Source organism: Protopterus annectens, chromosome 2.part0 (genome assembly GCF_019279795.1).
Source record: "Protopterus annectens isolate FY-2018-M chromosome 2.part0, PAN1.0, whole genome shotgun sequence".
NCBI lineage: Eukaryota > Metazoa > Chordata > Ceratodontiformes > Protopteridae > Protopterus > Protopterus annectens.
In genome coordinates this window covers 1,014,376,544-1,014,401,213 of record NC_056728.1, presented here as the reverse complement: position 1 = coordinate 1,014,401,213, position 24,670 = coordinate 1,014,376,544, and the positions used below count along the sequence as shown (strand labels likewise).

At 40.0% G+C, this 24,670-nt stretch overlaps 1 protein-coding gene across 3 annotated transcripts in view; it reads left to right on the top strand.

The window, feature by feature from the left end:
• UNC5C (unc-5 netrin receptor C) overlaps positions 1-24,670 on the top strand; it is a 1,141,364-nt gene that overhangs the window by 1,084,903 nt on the left and 31,791 nt on the right. For all 3 annotated transcript variants that reach the window (XM_044061271.1, XM_044061273.1, XM_044061270.1), the window contains one exon: positions 5,400-5,564. In XM_044061271.1, coding sequence (XP_043917206.1) covers positions 5,400-5,564 — 165 coding nt within the window. The remainder of the gene's footprint in view (positions 1-5,399; positions 5,565-24,670) is intronic.

Sequence of the window (24,670 nt, the reverse complement as noted above, 5' to 3'; positions counted from 1 at the left end):
AAAATTCATGCCTGAGCCATTTCAGCTCATTGTAACACAGAAGTTCCCCTCTTCTCTCATCCACTGCTCAAGCAGTTCCTCAGAGGGGCCAAAAATTTAAGACCACCCAGGAGATCTCCAACCCCAGTCTGGGACCTTAATTTTGTATTGGAAAAACTCACTCTTCCTCCTTTCGAGCCAGCTGCTACTGCAGATTTAAAATTTCTTTCTTGGAAAACAGCTTTCCTTTTAGCAATCACTTCAGCAATAAAGGTATCTGAATTACAGGCCCTTATGGTAGTGGAGCCTTTCATCATCTTTCATGCAGACAGGGTGTCCCTCAAAACCAATCCATCCTTCACGCCCAAGGTGGTATCCTGAGTGGCTCTTAATCAGTCCATTCATTTGCCAAGCTTCTTTCCTAATCCACAGAATAAAGGGGAATGAAAAATGCACTCCATAGATGTGCACAGACAACTTAGATCCTACTTGGACAGGACTAAACTTCAAAGGAAATCTGAACAACTGCTGGTGGCCGTTGCTGCAGGGGCAGAGGGGAAGGCTATTTCAAAGCAAACCATTTCTAAAGGGATAGGCCATTGCATTAATTTCTGCTATAAGCACCATGGAAAACCTATCCCACAGGGGATCAGACCCCACGCAACCAGGGCTGCATCTACCTCTACAGCCTTTCTCAGAGGCGTCCCTACCAGAGACATCCTAGAAGCTGCTACTTGGGAGTTCTGTACGTACTTTCACCAAGCATTATCATTTGCCAATTTTCTCTAAATCCAGAGCTGGCTTTGCCACTGCAGTCTTGCAGGGCCTTCTAGCTGGTCCTAATGCTATCTAAATTCCTCCTCCCAACCTTAGCTTTGGGAATCTACCCAAATGTGATGACTGCAACAGTGAAACATGAAGAACATAGTACAGTTGTGTACACTTAGCATGAATGTAGATGTCCGAGTGTATTCACTGTTGCAGTCCTGGTTACACTCCCTCCAACCCCCTGACTTCTTTTGGCTATACCTCTACTTTCCTTTTCTATGCTTAAAAGCTTTTTGGTGTATTTGCTTTTTTGTTGGAGGTATGTCCTTGTATATTTATATATTTAATTTCTTCCCATTAGGGGGACACCTGACATCTGGGGCAAGAAAAACTGATGTAATGGCATTGGCTGCATGTTTTATACCCCTGATGACCTGATGTCATGGAAGAAGAGGCAGTAACTGATGCAGGACCCAAGACTTTGTTAATCAGGCTGATTGAGGGCTACTGCAAGCAGATAATCCAAATGTGATGACTGCAACAGTGAGTACACTCGAACATCTACATTTTTGGTAAGTGTACACAACTGTACTATTTTTTGCTATCATGTAATTGTCAAGAAGCTGAACTGGTCTGAATTATTTTATTGTTGTCTACATGCATTGCTCATGATGCTTTGCATTATAGGATATGTGAAAGTCTTTCTTTAAAACACTGTGTTATCAGGATCCATGTATAGGTATTGTTCCACAACTTAGATTCTTATCTTTGTTGCTCCCTCCTTCAATAGTCTTTCAGAACCAACTTACTGCCCCAACAGCAACTTGATATGGGTGGCTCCCTTCTACATTATGCACCATTCCTACAATATTATATTTGGGTTAAATAGCTTTAATACTAATGACTTAACCATAAAGTGTTGCATGTTATGTAGTAGGAATCTTCTCAGGAGAATAAACTTCATGAGTGGAAGTATGTTGTCATTCTGTTTTGTTAGTTTAGTTTTAGTAGTTGATTTATTTAGATGTATCTGGCAGTTTGAACCTTGGTGCAGTTTGAGTGAACAACTTATGAAGGCTATAGTTCATATCTTGTGTCTCTGTCTTATTTTCTCATAAGCCAAGTATTACATGATGCTCAGAAGTCGAAAAATACCCACAAGAATCAAATAACTGTATCTGCAAAACTAAATAAATATTTTGCTTGTAGGAACTTATGTGTTTGGAAGTATGGCAGCATATTTCACAAAGAAAAGTATGGCTTATCTGCAAACTCCTGGGGCTTTATGCAGCATGGAAATTGTACTAAGACCTGGAAGTGTTCAGTCCAGAAATGTATCTGTTTAAGCAAGTGGGTAAAAATAAGCAAGGCTGAAAAGGTGCAATCTGTAACACAATGGTCTTTAATTCTATTACTGTCCCTGACAAAGAGAAAGACAGCATAACAGTATGGGAAGGCAAATCCAGAATTTACTTCCAGAAAGAATTTGCAATTTGTTAGACATTTGTTATTTAACAATGAAAGATCCTAGAGAAAAAAAAAAAACAGATGCTTATGCTACTGAATAGGAGAGCAGAGACAAAGAGTGCAAATACAATGGTTTGTCTGATTCTTTAATAAGAGATAGAATACTCTGCAGTATAAGAACGGAACATGAGAAACATTTTTAAGAAAAACAGACTTGACTTGTTACATGCTATGGATGTGTATGTAGCAATTGGAATTACCAGTACACAGTTAAATAATTATGTGAAGAAAGCAGCATGAGTGAAATGAAATGAGTCAATTAATTAGTCAGAAATAAATGATAACGTTTGGAAATGTTACAACATGGCGGATTTTAAAAAGAAAGGCAAGAGGTGATCTACTATAACAAAAAAGATTCAAGTTGGAGGACAGAAAAGAAGTATCATTTACTTCATGACTGCAGCATGCTTGGCTTTAATTATGAGAGGAACTTATGTCTAGCTTGTAATCAGTCCTGCAGAATCTGTACTAGGAAATGAACAGTTTGGAAAGGTGTATAAAAGCAGTAAGAAAACATGTTGTTGATCCATGCAAATGAATGATTTATGGTAGAAGAAATTTTAAAAAAGGAGGAGCACTTTAAAAGAAATATACCTGACATCATCAATAGTTGTTGATGTGTAAAGCAAGTGACATAAATAATGCACCGTTAAAAGAATTATCAGAGAAAAAAGCATGTGCAACAGTAAGAGAAATAAACAGGCAACAATGAGAAAGAAAGTCAGGATTTGTTCTAACAGTGCCTGGACTGAAAAACAAAACCATGAGTCAAGGTACTGTAACAGAAAGTATCCAAGATGGAGAACAGAGAAGTGCTTACACCATTGCAATTCAAGCTTGCAAGTAAATACTGGGAAAAAGCCATGCCCAGTATTTACACATTCATACAAAATGTGTACTGGAAAAGGGCATTTGCAAATATATTTAAAATAATAAATCTGTTCTAAAGAATATTCATGTTTCCAAATGAAAGTATGAATATTAGCTGTTTATCAGCATTACTGAAATGAAAAGAGTTGATATAGTGAAGCTAGAAGTGTACATAAGCATTGAGATAAGGCTGCACAACAGACTGTTGGGAGGATGCACTGTAGGCTAGTGAAGTAGATTTTAAAGTAGGCACAGGAAAATGTACACATACTGTTAGCCCCAGTATCGCAACTGCTTCTGAAACTGCCAAAGTATGACATTAAAATACAGATATAAATCTTTTTTTCAAATAGTTGCACTTGAAAAATTGAATTATCCTCATGTTTTGGATTGTATGGCTTTTGAGGGCTTGAGAATGGTAAAGCAAAGTCACAATGTAAAACCAAACAATGCACGTCAACTTTCATAAACCCCCAGAAGTATTCAGATTCTTTACAGAGCCGTAGCAGTGGTGTTCTGCATAACTATGTTGATTTGTTTACAGGCTTAGGTCATTTGTCTGACAAATGTGCTATAAAAGTGAATCTTGATGTTGTGGTATGCTATTCGTACACTCTGAGTAACTCTTTAAGAACTAAAGCTGAACTTGAGCTGAAGAGAATGAAAAGCCCAGATATTGTTAAGAAACAATTAGTGCCAACAAGGTAGTTGAATGGTGTGATTAGTGTTTTTAAAAAAGATAAGAACTATATTTGTATTGATCTGCAAGATCTGAGTAAAATGATCAAAAGAGCACACTACCTTTTGCTTCCTATTGGAAGAAGTGGTTTCAATAATGCCAAATACAAATTTATTTTCAGAATTTGATGCCAACCTTAAATTTTTGGTTTATAAAGATCAAAGTTGCAAGTTCCAAAATATGTGCATCTTATACACTATTATGAACATATATTTGCCATATCCTTCCATTTGGTATTTCATCAGTACCAGAGGTATCCATGATAAATGATGTTGAGATAGCTGAAGGATTGGAGGGTATTGTAAACTTAAATGATATTCTCATAGTTGTGGCACAAAAGAGCATGATACAAGACTTGTATAACTATTAAGCAATTTAAGACAGCACAATTTCAAAGTAAATAAGACTGAATACAAAAATGAAAAATTACGGTGATGAGGTAGAAGTACATGTCATATGTTAATGCTAGCAGGCCTGAAGACTGGTCTCACTTCTTCACAGACACACAAAAAAAGTCAGTGGTTAGTATTAGCTTTGTCTTCTCATTCAGTGCATGGACTGTGAAGTCTGTTTGCTGCCCTACATCCATGTTTGATTTCTGTAGGATCTTCAGTTTCACATCCCAAAGACATGCCAGCAGGTGAGCTGGCAAACTTCTAAAATGTCCATACTTGTGCATGCAGAGCGTGTGCATACATGTATGTGTAAGACCTGCGAAAGTCAGGTGTTCCATTAAGGAGTGTTTTTCCACCTTACACCCATTGAGTGCCAGGATTACCTTCAGCTTATCTTGACCACCAAAAGGGTGAACTAGGTATTGGAGAAAAAATGACTGAAAGAATGTTGGAAATATGAAGCACCTTTTTTATCTGTTTGTTAAATAGAAGGCATAGCCTGGTCCTCAGTTCTCTTTTCCACCACATCCTGGATGACAGCAGTCAATGCTACTTAAACAGATAAGCACCAATTGTGTTGTCAAAAACAAGTAGATTATTCAGTGTTTGTTGCGTAGCTTGTAAGGCTGCCAGCTGCCGGACACAAGAGAAGTGATTAAGTTATAGTGGGTGGCTTAAGGACAGCACTAGAAATCCTGGCAAAAGTAGCCACTAAACTCCAACAATAAATTGAGAAAATGTGAAGACATTTCTGTTGTCTGAACCAGACATTGCTGTCTATTTGTCTGCCTACTGATGCAAGGAGTCACTGATGTAGTGTACATAGACGATAGCTGAGGCTCCAGCATTAAATTTTTGCTTCACCAGAACAGCTATGTGTTCTGTCCACTTGAAGGTGACTAATATTGGACTTGGTAAGTAAGCTTCAAGTTGAAAGTATTTGCAAGGACACATGCCAGCTGTAACACAGAACTGGGAGACTTAAGAAGTTGGTGCAGAATTCTAAGTGCATATTTTTGGTACATACAGTTTTTTTCCCTTAAACAAACAGCTAAAACCATCAGTGAAAGTGATGCTCTTAACTCCTTTCTAAATCTATTTTTATGTGAACTTTTATTAAGGAAATTTCCTTCTACCACATCTGGAGTGGATGTCAGCGACACTTACACTGTACTTTCACACTGGAGCGATTCAGCATGGCTACATCGGAGCTTGTCTGCAAATTGTGTGTCCGCCAAGTCGAAGGAGAGGGTCAAATTTTCCAGCTCAACTGCACAGTGTCAGAGGTAAACAGTACTGTTTTGATAATGTTGTAGTAATACTTAAATTGTTGTGCTGGTCAAGGGAATTCACAATGAAATGTGTTGGCAAAAGATGTGAAAAGTGTTCTTTCCAAAAAGCTGGGCATGATCTAATTAGCTATTCTTTATTAGACATAGGGATAATGGTGCTCATAATGTTTTGTTTTCATACCAGCGTAACTAAATGCATGCTTCCAGAAGAGTTAATGTCTGTCCATCCATTGCATTTGCCAGATACCCACAACTGCAGATCACAGTATTCCTACAACTGGTGTTTGACACTTTTGAAGTAGTGCTTGACGATTTTTATCAGTATGCCTGCCTAATGTTTCTGAAATGAGAATTTTATGTATACTTAGGTAATACGTCCTAAAGACATAGACCTGTTAAAACACAGATATTTTCGAATTGCTTTAGTGGAGAAAATCATATCTTTTGCTACTGATGTAAAGTGAGTTATTCACGTAACTTGCTTTAGGGACCAGTGTACCCTGTGGTCGCTGGTGGCCCCTAGTACTGGGGAACTCTCAGTTGCAGCAAGTTATCTTTTTTCTTTCATTTTTTGTAACATTTATCAAACCAACAAAAGCTAGTACAAAAATCTTGTGTATTTACTAAAAAAGGTAGGTAATCATAACTCTGATTTATACCATCTTTAAAATTCAAAGATATTTCTGGTTATAGTAAGTGTTTTGTCAAGTAACAGATTTGACAATGTCATTAAACATTTTACCACTGACATACTGCCTTTGGCTTAGTTAAATCCTGTTGGTAGACATTCTCTTGACTAAAACTAACATCATAGCCAGCTTTAGGTATCTGTTGTACCCATGGCTGCTGGGGGGGGTCCCTTTAGCCCTCCTTGACTGTGTTGAGGCTCCATAAAAGCTGCTGCTGGTTGGGGAAAAATGAGGAGAAAAAATGTATTCATTATGCTCTTTAACTGAAACAGGGCCGCAATATGACCCTGTTACGATAAAGCTGATAATTAGTGAATGAACATAAGCAAAATAAAGACTAGAGATCAGCAGTCCAGCATGACTAATCTCAGTGCTTACTTTGGAGTTTAAGAAGAGCTGATGCTTCCAATCTTTGGAGATGTTTTTCTCTTTCAAGGAGTTTTATAAATACTGATAGAACACCAGTTATTATAACTCTCAATGTCTTTGCTCAAGAATTCTGGGGAAAGCAAACATAATAGCAGAATAAAGACTCAACATTAAGAATTTGTTTTAAGTATTAGTCTAATTCATTTAAAAAGATAATAAAGTAACACATTTTAAATCAGCATGCACTTTTAGACAATAAGTATGAAACCCTGATGTCTGGGTTTATTTACTGTCATTAATCTAGAATGATTTTCCAGCAAATCCAACTTTTTTACGAGGGACAGAGCAAAATTAGGGACAGTCTGTGAAATCGGGGACAGTGACAGGTATGCATTACTCCTCAATGAGGTAAATAAAAGCAACTTAGCCCTGCTGTTGTTTAACATCTGATAAACAGCAGCCACTGCTGTTAACTGCTAAACAATAGTCACTGTTCTGGTGTGGCAGTACCAGTGTTGCACAAGGTGTTGCTGTTTGTTAAAATAAGTGTAAAACTAGTATTGCTGTGGCTTAAGCATGTGTGTTTTACAGCGTAAGAGTAACAAGCTGGCTATAATTTATTTCACTCTCTAGCACAAACGTCAACAGGCGTGCATTATGCTTGTATGTGTTTGGGTGGGAGGAGTGGTTGCAGTATATTTAACAGTAACAAGCTGTCCATATTTTATTTTACTTACCATCCCAAGTACACCTTACACATGAAAGGTGTCTGTCTTTCGTGGTTTGGCAGGAAGAGGATGTGTGAAAGCAACTGCTCATTGCCACTGTGGTGCAGTGAGGATAACTGCCTTCTCACAATGCTGAGTTGTTTGCTCTATGGAGTCTACATGCTCTCCCTATCTGTGTGCGTGTGTGTGTGTGTGTGTGTGTGTGTGTGTGTGTGTGTGTGTGTGTGTGTGTGTGTGTGTGTGTGTGTGTGTGTGTGTGTGTGTGTGTGTGTGTGTGTGTGTGTGTGTGTGTGTGTGTTAGCAGATAAAATTGAATTCCTCCCTTTCCCCCGAAGCCGTACAGAGAGTGGGTGTGGGTATGTATGTAAAAAGTATTGCTGATTTTTATCTCCACACACACACACACACACACACACACACACACACACACACACACACACACACACACACACACACACACACTAATACTGGGGCACATACATTACTCTTCTGAGTAGCAATAAAAAATGCAGTTAACAAGTAAACATATTTCATAGGTTCATAGGTTCATAGGTTCATACTAGGCTATCTGCCCTGGGGCAATTATAAGCCTAGCCCGATTCTGTATGGCTTACGCCACCCCTTGATTTGAGTATACTGTGCCCTTTTTAAGGTTTAGTTTACTGTGCCTCTGTCTAATAGTGACACGGGAGTAATCCCTGGGACAAACCTACGATCCCCCATCCACTTATCGAGATTCTTCTTGAAGAGATTCAGTGAGGTGCTCTGCCTCACATGAACTGGAATTCTATTCCAGAGCGAAGGGAGCCTCTGAGTTATGAACCTGTCCCTCCAGCAAGTTCTATTTATTTCTGTGCTGAGGTTCAAGTCCCTCGAGCTTGTGGCTCTAAGGGATTTAGATTTACTGAGGTGGAGCATGTCCTTTAATTTTGGATTTGACATAGCTTTGTATGTCAGGCATAGATCGCCTCGAAGTAGGCGGTATGCAACTGAGTAGAGCTGGAGTTTTTTTAACCAAGCAGCATATGGCATCTGTTTGAGACCCTTGATCCTCTTGGTGAGATACTTTTGGGGTCTTTCTAATTGCTGCAGGTATCGGGTAAGGTACATCCCAAAAGGGGCATTGTATTCTATGATGGGCCTGATGAGGGATGAATAAAGGCACGATTACCTCTCTTGATCTAGATGTGAAACCCTTCGTGATGAGGTGGGCTATGTAGAAGGTCTTTCTAACCACTTTGGCAATGTGGTTTTCAAAGGAGAGATTGCTATCAACTTGGGTCCCCAGGTCCCTAATAACTTTCTCTGTACTTAATGGGTTTCCGCCTATGTGGTAATTTGTGGGCACATTGTTTTTGCCAAAGGGTATGACTATACATTTTTTGGCATTTAGCTTTAAACCATGGTGCTGGCACCAGTTATCTGTCTCTGTGAGACCTTTTTGAAGGATGTTTGTGTCAGCTGGAGAGTTGATTATGGCGCCCAGTTTGCAGTTTTCTGCGAACTTGGTGAGCCATAGTCCTCCCACATTTGCCTGTACCTCGGAAAAGTATATACCGAACAAGAGTGGTCCCAGGACAGAACCCTGTGGGATGCCACTTGTGACCGGTCTCGAGTCTGACATGGCTCCAGCAACTCTCACTCTGTGGGTTCTGTCTTTGAGCCAGTTTGCGACCCATCTTGTGACATAGGGGTTTATATTTAAGCTGGATAGCTTATCTATGATGCCCGAGTGGGGTATTGTGCCTTTGCAAGGTCCAGATAGGCTGTGTGGACTACCTTCCCTTCATCTATGGCTTTGGTGACTGTTTCAAAGAAATTCTTTTATTGTTCCACACAAAAGTGAGCGCTTTCGTCTACCTCTGTAGACTTCATCAGACAAATGAGAACTGGCACCATACTGTATTTATAGGACACTTAATTATCTCAATAAAACAATTAGTACATTAACTTGAAAAATTGAGAAATTGTAAAATATCATCTATATCACATTAATCAATTAAAACCACACAGTGAAAAAAATAATAAACAATATCTAACTTATTAAAAAACTTCTATGTATGTTTTACCAATTTGTTATATGTACATAAACTACTACAGTTTTATACTTTTAACATAGCTTATAGCTAACAACTAAAAACTTGTATTATTGTTTTTAATTTATATTTCTATTCATTTTTATTTTTATTTTCATCATTATGATACCTTGATGGTTTCATTTTTATTTTTATTTCGTTTTTAATTATAATTTTCAAGGTATCATAATGATGAAAATAAAAATAAAAATGAATAGAAATATAAATTAAAAACATTAATAATACAAGTTTTTAGTTGTTAGCTATAAGCTATGTTAAAAGTATAAAACTTCAACATCCCTTGACAAGAAAATTGTACTTTTGGCACCACAGTCTTGGAAAGGTCTTCCAGTGACTCTACTATTTTGGTTCAAGATAAAACGCCCAGTCCGGGCAGTTTAATAAAAACGCAACAAGAAGTGGTAAAGGTACGAGAGGAACTGGCTACGTTGAGAGGGGATCTCACCAGGCTGATTGACTTGCTTAGTCAAACTGAGCCAGCAGAGGGAGCCCTCGCATCACAAAAGCAACAAGATTGGCCTTTGTCGACTTTTTCCACGTCATCTCCACGCTCACAGAATCAGAGCTATGGTGGAGCTAAGGTGAAAGCCGTAGGAACTGTAAGGGATAACGGCTACATAGGAACTGCTCTTTCCCCACATCGTCGAGGAGAAGTCCAGCGATTTGGTGCGAGGCAGAAGGAACCTTTGGTGCAGCACCCTAATTTAAAAGAAAAAGGTACTGTTTCACTAGCACAAGCTGACGCTAGTTTTAAAGGGGTCAACGCTATTCCACAAGTGTCGGACAATTTGCCTAATGTACCTTTGGGTAATGCTGATATTCTCAGTTTTAACGATGTTTTAAACAGTAAATTTGATTTCAATTTGTCATCTTTAGCGAAACATCAAGAAAGTGATGTCAATGGTTATAATGTAAACGGAACTGCTTCTCCTACTTTAAGGGACATGATTTTTTCTTTTGAAAAAAAGTTGTACAAGTATAAATGTTTACAATTAGATAACCGTTACTTGCTTTGTTGTGTTAGTCATAAAATAGTCCCTTTTGGACTTAGAATGTTTAAGTACCCTTTTGGTATAACTTATACAAATGTAGTCTTGAAAGATTTTCATGAATTTTTTAATGAATGTGGGTTAGGGTTAATTAAAAAGTTGATTAAATATAATGAAGTAATGTTGAACAGTTTACTTACAGATATAAACAAATTAAATTTAGACATTTGTAGTGATTTGTTATTTGATGAATATAAGTCCCTTTACAATAGGGCCTTGGATAGAACGGTTAGTAGGGTTAACAAAGTGTTTACTAGAAAACAAAATAAGTTTTTTAGGGACAGGGAACAATATAGAAAGGATAAAATGTATCCAGGGCCTTTTGTTAACAATCTGAAGGATAAAAATAAAATACAGACTCAATATAAACATCATGATACCTATGAACCCATTGTTTCACCTAAGATAAACCACCAAGTTAGAAATGTACATAGTTTGGGGAATGGGAACGTGAATAGGGGTATGGATGAACTTGATTCCTTTTCAGAAAATAATGACATTTTTTTAGGCCCCAGGAGATCAGAAGGTTTAGCAAGCAAGGCCAGCCTTCTAACCAATTTAGACCCCCCAGGAGATTTGGATGGGAACAGCTATGGCTGGAAAGATGTGAGAAGGAAGGGCAGATAAATCTCATTACATCTGATGTTAATAACATTATTTTTGAGTACAAGGGTTTCAAGATTTTCAACTATACACCAATTGTTTTAGGTATTGAACATTTCAATCTACTTTCCAAAGGCTTTAAATTTGTAAAATCTCAGTTAGGAGATTTAGCAAACATTTTGATAGAACTTAAGACATACCTTAGGAAATTAAATCTCAAATTTTTACATAAAAAATCAGGTAGTGGAGGTTCTACATTAAATAGAGAATTGGTTAGGAGTAGTACATATAATCCCCCACTTCATCCATCTATATTGACCTTTGAAAACATTGTCACAAATGAAATTTATGAAGCTTACAAAAAAAATAGAAAGGATGGATTTTACCACAATATAAGCAGAGATGAAGAAAAATTATTACTGGTTTTTAAAAAACAGAATGATATCAGAATTATGAAGCCCGACAAGGGAGGGGGTGTTGTTTTATTTAATCGAGAAGAATACAACAATCTTCTTACTAACATATTGTTAGATACCAACACTTATGCCTCGGTATCCTATAATGAGATACAAATAGCTTATAGTAGAATTGATTCTCTCTTGTATGAATATTTGTTAGAAAACAGAATAGATAAGACTATATATAATTTTTTAAATCAACCCAACCCTACTATTTCACAGTTTTTTGGAGTACCCAAAGTCCACAAATCTATTGTGGAACCACCTTTCAGACCAATTGTTTCTGCAAAACATTCAAAAACACATCCTTTAGCAGTGTACATAGACAGAACTATTAAGAGTATTGTAACTAAGACAAATCATATACTTAAAGATTCTTGGGATTTTCTAGGTAAAATTAATAACGATATGTGGTCTGAAAATTGCATCTTTTTAACCATAGATGTAAAAGATTTGTTTACCTGTATCCCAAGACTAATAGGATTTGAATTTTTTGAAGATAGTATACATAAACATCTGGAAGTGCCCTTAGATCAGAAACAGTTTGTTTTGGAATTGATGGAAGTTGTTCTAGACAACAATTATATAGGCTTCCAGGGTGAATACTTTCAACAGGTAAGCGGAGTGGCTATGGGGGCAGCTTGTGCCCCCATTTATGCCAACCTTGTGATGTTAGAATGGGAAGAGAGACATATATTTAATAGTACACATTTCAAATTTATGAAGTGTTATTATAGGTTTTTGGACGACATTTTTGTTCTATGGGAAGGTACACAGGAACAACTAGAGGAATTCATGACTTATATTAACAAAACAACTAATTTTTTGTCATTTACCCATACTGTTGGGCTTAACAGTATTGATTTTCTTGACCTCACAGTTAGTAAAGTAGGGCTGGGCTTTAAATCTAGGATTTTTCGCAAGGAGACATGGTGCAATGGTTATCTACACTTTGATAGTCATCACCCCTTTCATCAAAAAAGAAGCCTTATTAAAGGGCAGGCTGTAAGGGTAGCACGGATGACCTCTGATTTCAAGGACCTTTATGAAGAGTTTGTCTTTTTAGGTGAAAAATTCATTGAGAGGGGTTATCCAAAAGTTTTGGTTGGTGGTATTTTAGAAGAAGTGTACAATGGATGGGGTACAAAAGTCAAGTCTTTATTGGGTAAAACATTAAATAAAACAGAGGAATTGGACAAAGAAAAAATAAATTACCAAGGAACTTGTATAACTGAATTTAATGTTTTCACCAAAGAATTCACTAAAATTTTAGAAACTAATTGGTCAATACTTAAGACCAATAAGGAGGTACATGAAGCGGTGGGTAATAGACCCTATTTCACTTATAAAATAGGCATTAACTTTAAAAGAACCTTTGAAAGGGACATTAACTGTGGAAATGTTAAAAGGGCTACCCATGCCTGTGGTAGATGTGGACAATGTACCCATATTTATAAAAATGAAACTGTACAATTAAATAATGGGTTGGGTAGTATAGTACATTTTTGTAAGGGTAATTGTTATACAAAGATGTTGGTATATTTAGCCATTTGTACACAATGTTCATCCTTTTATGTGGGAAAAACTGAAAGGGCACTAAAGGACAGGATTTATGAGCATACAAATGACATTAGAGTTAAAAAAGATACAAGTGCTCTGTACAAACATTCCACAGTGTGTAGTTCTTTTAAAGGTTTTAAGTTTGGCATTATAGACCTGGTGAAAAATGACTACAAGGGAGGTGATTTGAAAAATCTTTTGTTATATAGGGAAGTGAGTTGGCAGTTGAGGCTGAAGGCTAACATTTCCCCTGGCTTAAATGAATATATTAGTATCAAAGCCATTTTGGTTGATAGAGCAGGGAAAGTATAAATTTATTTTTAAATATCAATTTTAACATTTCTATAAATTATATTATTTTTATTATGGTTTCATTTTTATTTTTATTTCGTTTTTAATTATAATTTTCAAGGTATCATAATGATGAAAATAAAAATAAAAATGAATAGAAATATAAATTAAAAACATTAATAATACAAGTTTTTAGTTGTCAGCTATAAGCTATGTTAAAAGTATAAAACTGTAGTAGTTTATGTACATATAACAAATTGGTAAAACATACATAGAAGTTTTTTAATAAGTTAGATATTGTTTATTATTTTTTCCACTGTGTGGTTTTAATTGATTAATGTGATATAGATGATATTTTACAATTTCTCAATTTTTCAATTTAATGTATTAATTGTTTTATTGAGATAATTAAGTGTCCTATAAATACAGTATGGTGCCAGTTCTCATTTGTCTGATGAAGTCTACAGAGGTAGACGAAAGCGCTCACTTTTGTTTGGAACAATAAAAGAATTTTATTCATCATCCTTGGCGACTAAGACTACTATTTGTTGGTGTTATAGTCTTATGAGAACATTTGCTGTAGACTGTTTCAAAGAAGTCAACCAGGTTCAAAAGGCAGGATCTGCCCTTGACAAAGCCAAACTGGGTAGGATCTAGTGTCTGTAGGTCCCCAATGTCTTTGTTTATGAGCTCCATGATGATCCTCTCCATAGCCTTGCAAACTAAGCTAGTCAGGCTTATGGGGCGATAGTTTCCAGGGTCCATAGAGGCTCCACCTTTGTGGAGTGGGACCACTGTTGCTGTATGCCATTCTGTGGGCACATATCCTGTAGTGAGGCTGAGATTGTATAGCTGTTTTATTTGAGGGATTAGTTCCTCTTGTAGTTCATGTAGGACGCAACCTGGGACGCCATCTGGTCCCATGGAAGCAGTGTTTTTTGCTTTGGAGAGGGCAGCCTTCACCTGAGCATCTGAGATGTTTGGGAGGCAGCCCTCTGCCGGGATAGATACTTGCTCTTTTGGGGGAGGGAGAAGTTTGCACTGAACCTGTCTGCCAGGATATTGGCGATGTCTGTGGGTTCAGTGTATTTTTTGTCGTTTAGAATCAACTCAGAACAAGTCTGGGAGTTGCATCCCAGGTTTCTAACATAACTGAAAAAGCCTTATGATTGTCTTTGGTGTCCTGTGCAATTTTTCTCTCGAAGCTGGCCTTGGAGGATTTTATGAGGGATCGTAATTTTTTGCTAGTACTGATCAGAGATGCCTTCCCTATTAGGGATTTTGCTCTATCATGTAGTAGCTTCCTCCTTCTGTTGTACAGTTTATTTAGGGCAGGGGTCCACCAGACTGGACGCCTGCCTTTGGATGATTGGGTCTTGGTTTTGTTTGGGATAGCATGATCCATGCATTCCTGGAGATGTCCGTAGAATGCATTTATATAAGATTCTGCAGTTTGGGCTGTAGTTTCCACTGGCCCAGGGGCCTTGAAGGATTCCACTTCGGTTTGAGAAGTGAGAAGTTCGCTTTTGAGAAGTTTTTCACTGTGGTTTTCTGGGCTGGGGATGGGGTCGGGATGTGGACATCCAGTGAAATTAATTTATGGTCTGATCTTACCAATGAGGGATATATTTCTGGTGTGGAGCATAGAGTCCCCATGTTGGTAATGATCAGGTCTAGTATGTTGTCCCCTCTTGTGGGAGTGGTGACTAGTTGTTCCATAGCATTTGAGTTTATAATTTCCAGGAATCTTTGGGCTAAGGTGCTGGGGCTTGAGTAGTGCTCCCAGTCAATGTTTGAGTAGTTGAAGTCGCCCAATATAATGGTGTTCGGAGAGATCTTCATGTTCTCCAATGTTTTCAGGAAAGCCGAATGGGATTCCTGACTTTGAGAGGGTGGTCTGTAGGATGCTGTAAACTGAAAAGCAGTATTGCCCACTGTTAGTTGCACATGGATGGTCTCCGATACTTCTTGCAATGCCACAAGTAAGTCATACAATACCTCTGCTATCTCTGAAAAAACAAAAAAACAAAAAAAAATCTTGCTTTTTTCCCACTTTTCTGAGATTTAAAAAAGTTCAGTTACAGGCTTGCAGAACATTCATATTAGAGCTTCTAGGAGTCTGGTGGCCCCCACACCCCAGACTGTATAAATGGATTTTGACATGGACTTACTGGTGGCTTCTGCCCTTAAATACATCCATTCTGAAACTGGTCCTACTCGTATGTGTACCGAAGTGCTTGTAGGTTATGTGGTGGGGGGCTGGGTCCTATGGAGATTGTGTGATCATTACTTCTTTAATTTTCATCATAGGCAAACCTTAGAGGTGAGCACAGGTGGCCATTTTAGCTTGTGTATGGGCTGGGGACAGTGTGGTCATCGTTTCTTTTACTTTTCTCACAGACCTCAGAGGTGTACAAAGGTTACTATAGCTTGTATAGGGACAGTGTACCATCTAGGAGCAACAGAGTGGGGTACATTACTGTAATAATTTTTTTTCACTTTCCTCACAGTAACATGTCAGGCATGTATACAGGTGGCTGCTTCTTGGGCTAGGGGTAAGAAGTGAGAAATCATGTAATATATATCTATGACAGCAGTCACTTGAAATACATAACTGTAGCTATTTGAACCTCTGCTTTCATCTCAATCTAACATTGGGGGATGCACAGACAATGGCTGTCTTATCTTATTTTTTGGGAGGGGGGTAGGTAGACAAGCAGTATTCCTAGAATGGATTAATGTATCCTTACAACAATTGTCTTGTTAGTTTATTGAGAGCTACTATTTTGTCATCTGTGAACATTTAGCTTTGGGCACAACTTACATATCCGTTGAAAAAAACACTAAAATTGTTTCTTTAATCATAATTTCTGTTCAAGCCATCATTGGATGAAATGGTTGTATAAAAAGAAAAAAAAATTAAAAAGCAATTTAGACCATATAGTAAGTCATGATTTCTTCAAAAGTCTGAAGAGTAAGTCAAAATGTGAGAAAAGGCGGGGCAGAGGACAGCACTGGAGGATGCCTGAGTGTGTGTGTGTGTGTGTGGGGGGGGGGGGGGGGGGTGAAATAGTAGACGGTGCCTAGGGTGTAATTTCATCCCAAGTCCAGCCTTGTGCATAGCGTTCTTGTAATATGTAATTGTCGCAACTAAATGCCAATAACTGTGAACATCCCTCTGTGAGATGGACCAACATAGTGTGGTACATTGGCCTGTTGTAATGTAAGGGTGCTGTAGCTATGCATACCACCCTAAAACTTTGCATCATGAACTAAAATGTTGCTTAGGAGGGATGGCAGTGACAAGGTGATACTTAGACTGGAAGTGCCCAGGAGGGCCCCAGCTTGACATTTGCTGGAGGCCCTCAGAATGCTAAGACTGGGCCTGGTTATATCTGCATCCCTGATCCCAGTTAACCTTCAAATGCTTTAATTCTTGTAATCACTTTTTGATAAAGGAGAAACTTCTTCCTGCCATAAAGGTATATGGCTTGAGCAGCAGCTGGCAATTGACATTATTATTATCACCAGGTAGTTATTATGGGATATATCCCAGTGTAGGGGAATTATGTGCTGAATAATGTTTACAGTGACTAGGAGGATGAAACTCATAGCTTTTGGCACACTTTAGTTTTGCTAGATGTAGCAACATGCTTTCTGTCTGCTCTTTTGTTTGTGTATTTTTTATTTCTGTAAATGTGAAGCCACCATGCCTACGTAGTGATGCTGATAGGGATCATGCAGGGATTTAACTTTGGGGAAAAACGTGAAGGCACCATGCTATTCTGCTTATTTATCTTTTCCATAAATGTATTGTTATCTTCCATTATTTTTTTCTTAGGTGGAGCTCTGTCAAAGTGTTTCATGGTGCACAGTTTGGCAGGACATTCTTCCTTCTTTGCTAACAAGAACATTGTATATGTAGACTGCACATTCCTGTATAGATTTAATTTTCTGCAGTGGGTCACAGACCTAGGGAACAACATACACCCACCACTGGTGCTTCAGCAATGTTAGAAGCTTCCTTATAGCCAACCTGCTGTAATGGGCAGCTTTTAATACTGATACTCACTTTTGGGCACCATTTATAATATAGGTAAGGACTGTAGTACCTAAGCTCCAATGTTATACCTCCACTAAGATGTCAGAGGTGAAGTTACATTGTTTATTAAGTTTATTCTACAGAATACTTCTGTCGAAGAATGGCTTGGCAGAGTCCTGTTCTAGAACTTAATAGACTTTGGCCTTAAATTGCCAAACTTGGTTAATCTCATAAGTAAAGGGATTGCATCCAGAAAAAAGGAGGTTATTACCTCTCTGTACTCCTCCCTCATTAGACCACTGTTTGAGTATAATGCCCCGTTTGGGATGTACCTCTCCAACCATCTGCACCAACTGGAAAGGCCACTGAAATACCTCACAAAGAGAATCCATGGCCTCCAACACCTGTCCTATGCTGACAGGCTCAAATCACTATCATTCTACTTGGTATCATACAAATTGCTCAGAGGTGTTCTGTGTCTCTTCTACAAGGCAATCTTGGACCCTGCCCTACTAGACATGCTCCATATTTGTAAGTTTAACTCCTCACGCACTACCTGCTCAAAAGACCTGAATCTAATGTGCAACATCAACAAAACCTGCTGGAGAGACAGGTTTGTCTCCCAGAGGCTGCCCTGTCTCTAGAATAGACTTCACATACACTTCAAACAGAGCACTTCGCTGACCCTCTTCAAGCGTAACCTTGATGAGTGGATGGGAAACCACACATTTGTCCCAGGGTTTCCACCTGTGTCCCTCATTGACAGGGGTGATAGGTGCTGACTGAGATTTCTTTTTTGGGAAAAACTCTTGACTAGGCTTGGAAGGGCCCCAGGTCCATTAGCCTAGTAACCTCCTATGATCCTGTGATCCTATAAACTTGCTGTCTTCAAATAGGATAGGCTAGAATGCCAGAAGGTACAATGCAGATTTAACCTGCAACCTTATTGTCTGAGATACAGTCATATGACATGGCATCTTTCTTCTACTTTCTGTTCTGTAGTCACTCTAGGTGTGGTTAAAAACACTTCTGAATGTAACTACTCGGAAATAATCCTATAGCTAGATCTATCTTACAGGCCTGTCACACTTTCAACATGTTAAAACCCGTGGGAAATTAACTGGCATTCTCCCACTTAAAAGTTATTTTTGCAAATGGATTTCTGAAGTATAAACCAGAAGAAGTTAGTTCTGAGTATTTTACACTGCGGACTTTGAAAAGCTAAAAAAGCATATGGTGGCACTCCAGTGAAATACAAGGTGCCAAAGCAAATAAATAAATTCTGTTAAAAAAAATTAGAAATGTGCTAAAATTTAAAACCATGATTGATGTCCTTCCTCAGCAAATCAAAAGCTAAAGTCCATTATTTTGCCACTGAAAGATGTACTTCATGTTTCACTGTTGCAGTCATCACACTTGGGTTATCTGCCTGCAGGTTGCCTTCAGTTGGCCCGAATACCAGAGACTTAGTATTTCTGCATCGGTTGCTGTCGCTCCAGGACTGACGTCAGGTCGTCAGGGGTATAAAAACAGGCAGCCGACGCCATTACACCAGTCTTTCTTGCCGAGGAGCTCGAAGCAGAGGCAGTTCACATGAGTGCTGGTCAGCCACTACCTGAGTTTTCGTTTCTGAATTGAATCATCCTGAAGTCTTCTAAAGCTAAGTAACCTGTTGGGGATCCTTTTTTCTTGCTCTAACCGATGTCAGAAAAAGTTAACAATTGTCTCGCCTGTGGAAAGCAAATACCACACCAAGATTTCCATTCTTACTGTGTCACCTGTTTAGGCCCAGACCACGACGTACCTCACTGTCGGTTTTGTTCTTTGTTCAATGCCTGAACTATTTGTCTTCAAGCCCTTATTGTCGCAAAATACTTTCGCTCTCGATCTCCGTATTTTGAAATGGCTTCGGTAAGCCATCCGACTACCGATCTTCCAAAAAAACGTAAGGATAAAGACAGAGACAGACTGCACAGATCCAAAACTGCTCATGATGCTTCCGTTAAGCTAGATGCCAGTTCGCTGGTACTCATTGAGGCACTTTTGCAGCCCCTGATGCCCACTTTGAAGGATTTGCAGGCCGCTACCGAGACCCATTCGGAGTCCGGTATGCCGCAAGACTCTTCTTTGAATATGGAACCTGTGGATGTCTCTACCTTGGATGGGTCCGGAGCTGCTGTGCAGGCACCGGCTTCTTTGGAAGTTCTTCGCACTACCGATATTCGACAGAAACCGACAACTTCTTTTGCGTCTTCTGTTCTGTCTAAAACTACTGAGTTTCTGAGGCCAAGAGTACGAGCTACACCTAAAAAAACGATGACCAAAACTCAAGCACCTGCTTCCTTGCCACAACATCAAATACTTAAAATCGCAGAATGCCTGATTATGCTGATTAGGGGAAGCCAGCCTTCTCCTGCTAAGAGAAAAAGAGATCTGTACCCAGCAGCTTTAACAGACTCAAGAGTCCGATGACTCTAAGGTTTCTGAATATGAAGACATGTCTTTATCTGCTTATGAGGATTCAGATGCAGAGGAATCCATTCCCTCTGCTTCCCCTCCAGAGGATTTTTCTTTTGGTGAAACCCTACATACTTTAAGAGAGCATTTCCACTGGGTATGCCAAGACTATCCTCAGTCCAAAAAGAGACTCAGAGAATTTCTAGACTTGTCACAACATAGACCTTTAGCAATACCTCCAGTTCTGGATGTTGTGGATGATGTTTTTATGAAATCCAGCCTAACTCCTTATACTTTAACCCCTGCTTCAAGAAAACCAAACAGGTACTACAGAGTCCCTGACTCTCACAAATTTATTTTCAAAAATTCTACTGCTGACCCAGAGGTAATTTCCCAGGGGTCTAAAGGTATAAAAGCAACTACAGCTAAGAATTCCACTCCTCTGGACAGGGATTATTTAGCTTTAGACAGATGGGGTAAAAAAATATACACCTCTGCAACTCTCGCTGTTATTGGAATGACAGTTAAACATGCTGAAATACCAGCAACATATTATGGAACTTATTAAGCAAAAATTAGCTACCTTTACAGACTGTGCAGAAAATAAGGAATTACAAGAGCTTATGCATTCTGCAAGCCAAGTCAGCAAGCAGACTTTGCAATGTAGTTTTGATGCCCTAGAGGCATCTTGCAGGGCAGCAGTCACTGGTTCTGTACTGAGAAGGCGTGCTTGGCTTAAGGAGCAGACCTTGCCGGACCATGTAAAATCAAAATTACTAGACGCCCCTTTGAACAAGGACAATCTGTTTGGCACCAAAGCAGAAGAGGTTCTAAAAAAGATGGAAGAAAAGGCTAAATATATGCAGACAGTCAAAGATTTCTTGCAAGTGCAGCCTCCTAGATTCAGTAGGCATTGCCCCTCGAAACATTGGTCTTTTCCAGTCCCCTCAGGACCATATCAAATTAGACCCAGGGGAAACAGACCTCCCAGACTTCAGTCTCAAGGTATGCAGAGATCTAAGCAATGGAGTGCTTCCACTTCAAAAACAGGGAGTTCTAAGCCACCCCCTTACAGAAAGAATTCACAATGACTTCTCTATTCCACTCCTCACCTCTGCCCAACTGCTTGTGCCCCTAGGAGGAAAACCTGCCCATCATGCAAAAAACTGGACCTCCATAATCAAAGACCGATGGGTCCTCAACATTGTATACCAGGGGTACAAATTTTACTTCCACTCATTGCCAACCCCAGAAGGGTTCCCAGACCTTCCTCCAAACCAGTGGGCAGAGGCACAAAACCTGGTTCAATCCCTGCTCTCTACAAAGGAAATTCAACCTGTTTCATCAGAACAGATGGGTAAAGGGTTCTATTCCAGACTTTTCCTGGTACCCAGAAAAGAGAGCATTTGGTGCCCAATCCTAGATCTTTCCACTCTAAACATCTTCCTGGTGGTACCAAAATTCCAAATGCTCACCCTTCAGCAACTTCTTCCTATGCTGTCCAAAGATGCCTGGTTAGCCACCCTAGACCTAAAAGAAGCATATCTGCACATCCCTATCAGGGACTCATGCAGGAAATGCCTATGTTTCAGGGTAGGATCTATGCATTATCAGTTCTCTGCACTTCCCTTTGTCTTATCGACTGGTCCCAGAGTATTCACAAAATAAGCAAGTTGGTCACAAGTACCCAAAAGTACACTAATAAACCAAAAAAAGGTACAAGGCCGATAGCCAGTCCCAGAAGATAGTTTATTCCACAAGTCCACGAACAAACACTGATAGATCACACAGTAAACCAAAAAACATTAACGTAGTATGAAATATCCTAACGTTTTCGTCGTATCACTTCATCAGATGAATGCCACCAAAGTAAACTTTGTGTAGAGCTCGGATGCTGCCATGCTGCTCTCGGTGCAGTCTCACCTCTTAACTGTGGAAGGTGGCAGTACTCAGCAGCGTCTCCGTCCCAGCCTGGACCCCCAAAACATCAAACTCTGCAAGGACATGGAGTAAAGGGTTGATATCAGATGCTTAGCCGGTCTATATCGGCATTGTTCATATCAGGGAAAGGGCAGTTTGGGAAACCTTTGCGACGCAGTAGCCGGTGTTAAAAAAGCGGCTTCGGCAGGGTGGAGACGCTGCTGAGTACTGCTACCTTCCACAGTTAAGAGGGGAGACTGCACCGGGAGCAACATGGCAGCATCCAAGCTCTACACAAAGTTTACTTTGGTGGCATTCATCTGATGAAGTGATACGACGAAAACGTTAGGATATTTCATACTATGTTAATGTTTTTTGGTTTACTGTGTGATTTATCAGTGTTTGTTCGTGGACTTGTGGAATAAACTATCTTCTGGGACTGGCTATCGGGCTTGTACCTTTTTTTGGTTTATTAGTATTCACAAAATGCTTGGCTCCAGCTATTGCTTATTGCAGACAGAGAAAAATTCAAATTTACCCATACTTGGACAATTGCCTGATTCAGGCAGACAGTCAGGAACAGCTGTTCCAGCACCTAACATTTGTAAAGAACCTTCTAACCTCCCTGGGGTACACTATCAATGAAATGAAATCAAAACTAGTCCCCAGTCAAAAGATTGTATTCTGGGAGCAAGCTTGGACACAGCATCCCAGATGGCATTCCTTACTCCTGAAAAACATGCCTATCTGACAGGCTACTTCGCTCAAATAGCTACCAGAACCCAACTGTCCACAAGGAAAATCCTGCAGGCCCTAGGGTTCATGGCCTCTTGCATTTTACTAATTCCCTATGCCAGACTGCATATGAGGAAACTTCAATGGTACTTAAAAAGTCTTTGGTGCCAACATTCTCAGGACCTGGAAACCATCATACCTATCATACCTACCTGGTGGTAGCAGGATGCAACCACAACAAAGGACTTCCCTTTACTCAACCCATGCCGCCCAGACCCTAACCACAGATGCATCAGACTATACCAGGGTAGCACACCTGGACGAAGTGCATTCAGGGCCACTGGAACCCAAGTCAAGCTCATCTGCACATCCACCAAAATGAGATGCTAGCTGTTCAGCACGCTCTGACAGCTTTCAGGTCCCTACTCTCACCAGGACCCAGCTAATAAAAACAGACAACACCACAGTTATGTGGTACATCAACAAGCAGGGGGGAACCCACTCTTACCCACTCTGCAGGCTAGCCATGGCCCTGTGGAACACAGCCTTGGGACATGCAGATTCATTTGCAAGCTGAATTCCTGCCAGGCAAACAAAACTCTGTGGCAGACAACTTAAGCAGAAATCTCCTAGACCCACATATGTGGCAGTTAGACCCCACCACCTTCAGTATTCTAATCCAGAAGTGGTGGACCACTTTGCATCCCCCTGCTCAGCAAATTCTGCACCAAGGCACCTCACAGCAGGGCCTGGAAAGTGGATGCCCTATCCTTCCAGTGGGAAAACCTGTCAATCTATGCATTCCCCCCTCTGCCTGTTCTCTCAAGAATATTACTCAAGGTAAGATGGGACAGACTAAGGACAATCCTGATTGCCCCAGACTGGCCATGCCAGCACTGGTACCCACTACTGCGCAGCCTGTCACCGGTGCCACCCTGGCACCTATCCCAGATCCCAACCCTCCTCACTCAGCAGTGGGGGACAGATTTTGCATCCACAACTGCAAACCATGAATCTTGCAGCCTGGCTTATTCCTTACATTCTCTTCCAGTGACCAGCCTAAGCAAGCAGGTACTGGATGTCATTCTTGAAGCCAGAAGACCCAATACAAGGAAATCCTATGCTGATAAGTGGAAAAGGTATTGTTCCTGGACTCACTCTAAATGAGAGGACACAGCACTGCCCTCCTTACTTCTAATCCTGGATTACCTAGTAGACCTACTCCACAGAGGCCTATCCTTCTCCTCCATTAAGATCCATGCCTGTACCATTTTGGCTCATTACAACACTGATCCACCTCTCTTCTGTCACCCTCTTATCAAACAGTTCCTGAGAGGGGCAAACAACTTAAGGCCACCAAGGAGAGCACACACCCCTGCTTTGGACCTTAACTTTGTACTGGAAAAGCTCATGCTACCCCCCTTTGAGCCTGCAGCATCAGCAGAGTTAAAATTCCTCTCTTGGAAAACAGCCTTGCTTTTGGCAATCACTTCAGCTAGAAGAGGATCTGTGCTACAAGCACTTATGGCTGTGGAACCCTTCATTATTTTCCATGCTGACAGGGTTTCCCTCAGGGCTAACCCTTCCTTTATGCCTAAAGTGTATCCAGTGTGGCTCTCAAACAATCTCTCCATTTGCCAACCTTCTTCCCTAATCCTCAAAGTAAAGGGGAAAGGATCCTGCACTCCTTGGATGTGCACAGATAGCTCAGATTCTACCTTGCTAGGTCTAAGCCCTTCAGAAAATATGGCCAGTTACTAGTCAGCTTTGCACCAGGGGCAGAGGGCAAGGACATTTCAAAACAAACAATTTCCAAATGGATAGCACACTGCATCCATTTCTGCTACAAGCACCATGGGAAAACAACCCCTCAGGTGGTCAGAACACATTCCACTAGGGCAACTTCTACCTCTACAGCATTCCTCAGGGGAGTCCCTACCAGGGACATCCTGGAAGCTGCTACCTGTAGTTCTGTACACACCTTCACCAAGCATTACCACCTGCCTATCATTTCCAAATCCAGGACGGGTTTTGCAACAGCAGTCCTGCCGGGCATACTAACCAGCCCCAACTCTTCTTGACTGCCTCCACCCTTCTTCAGCT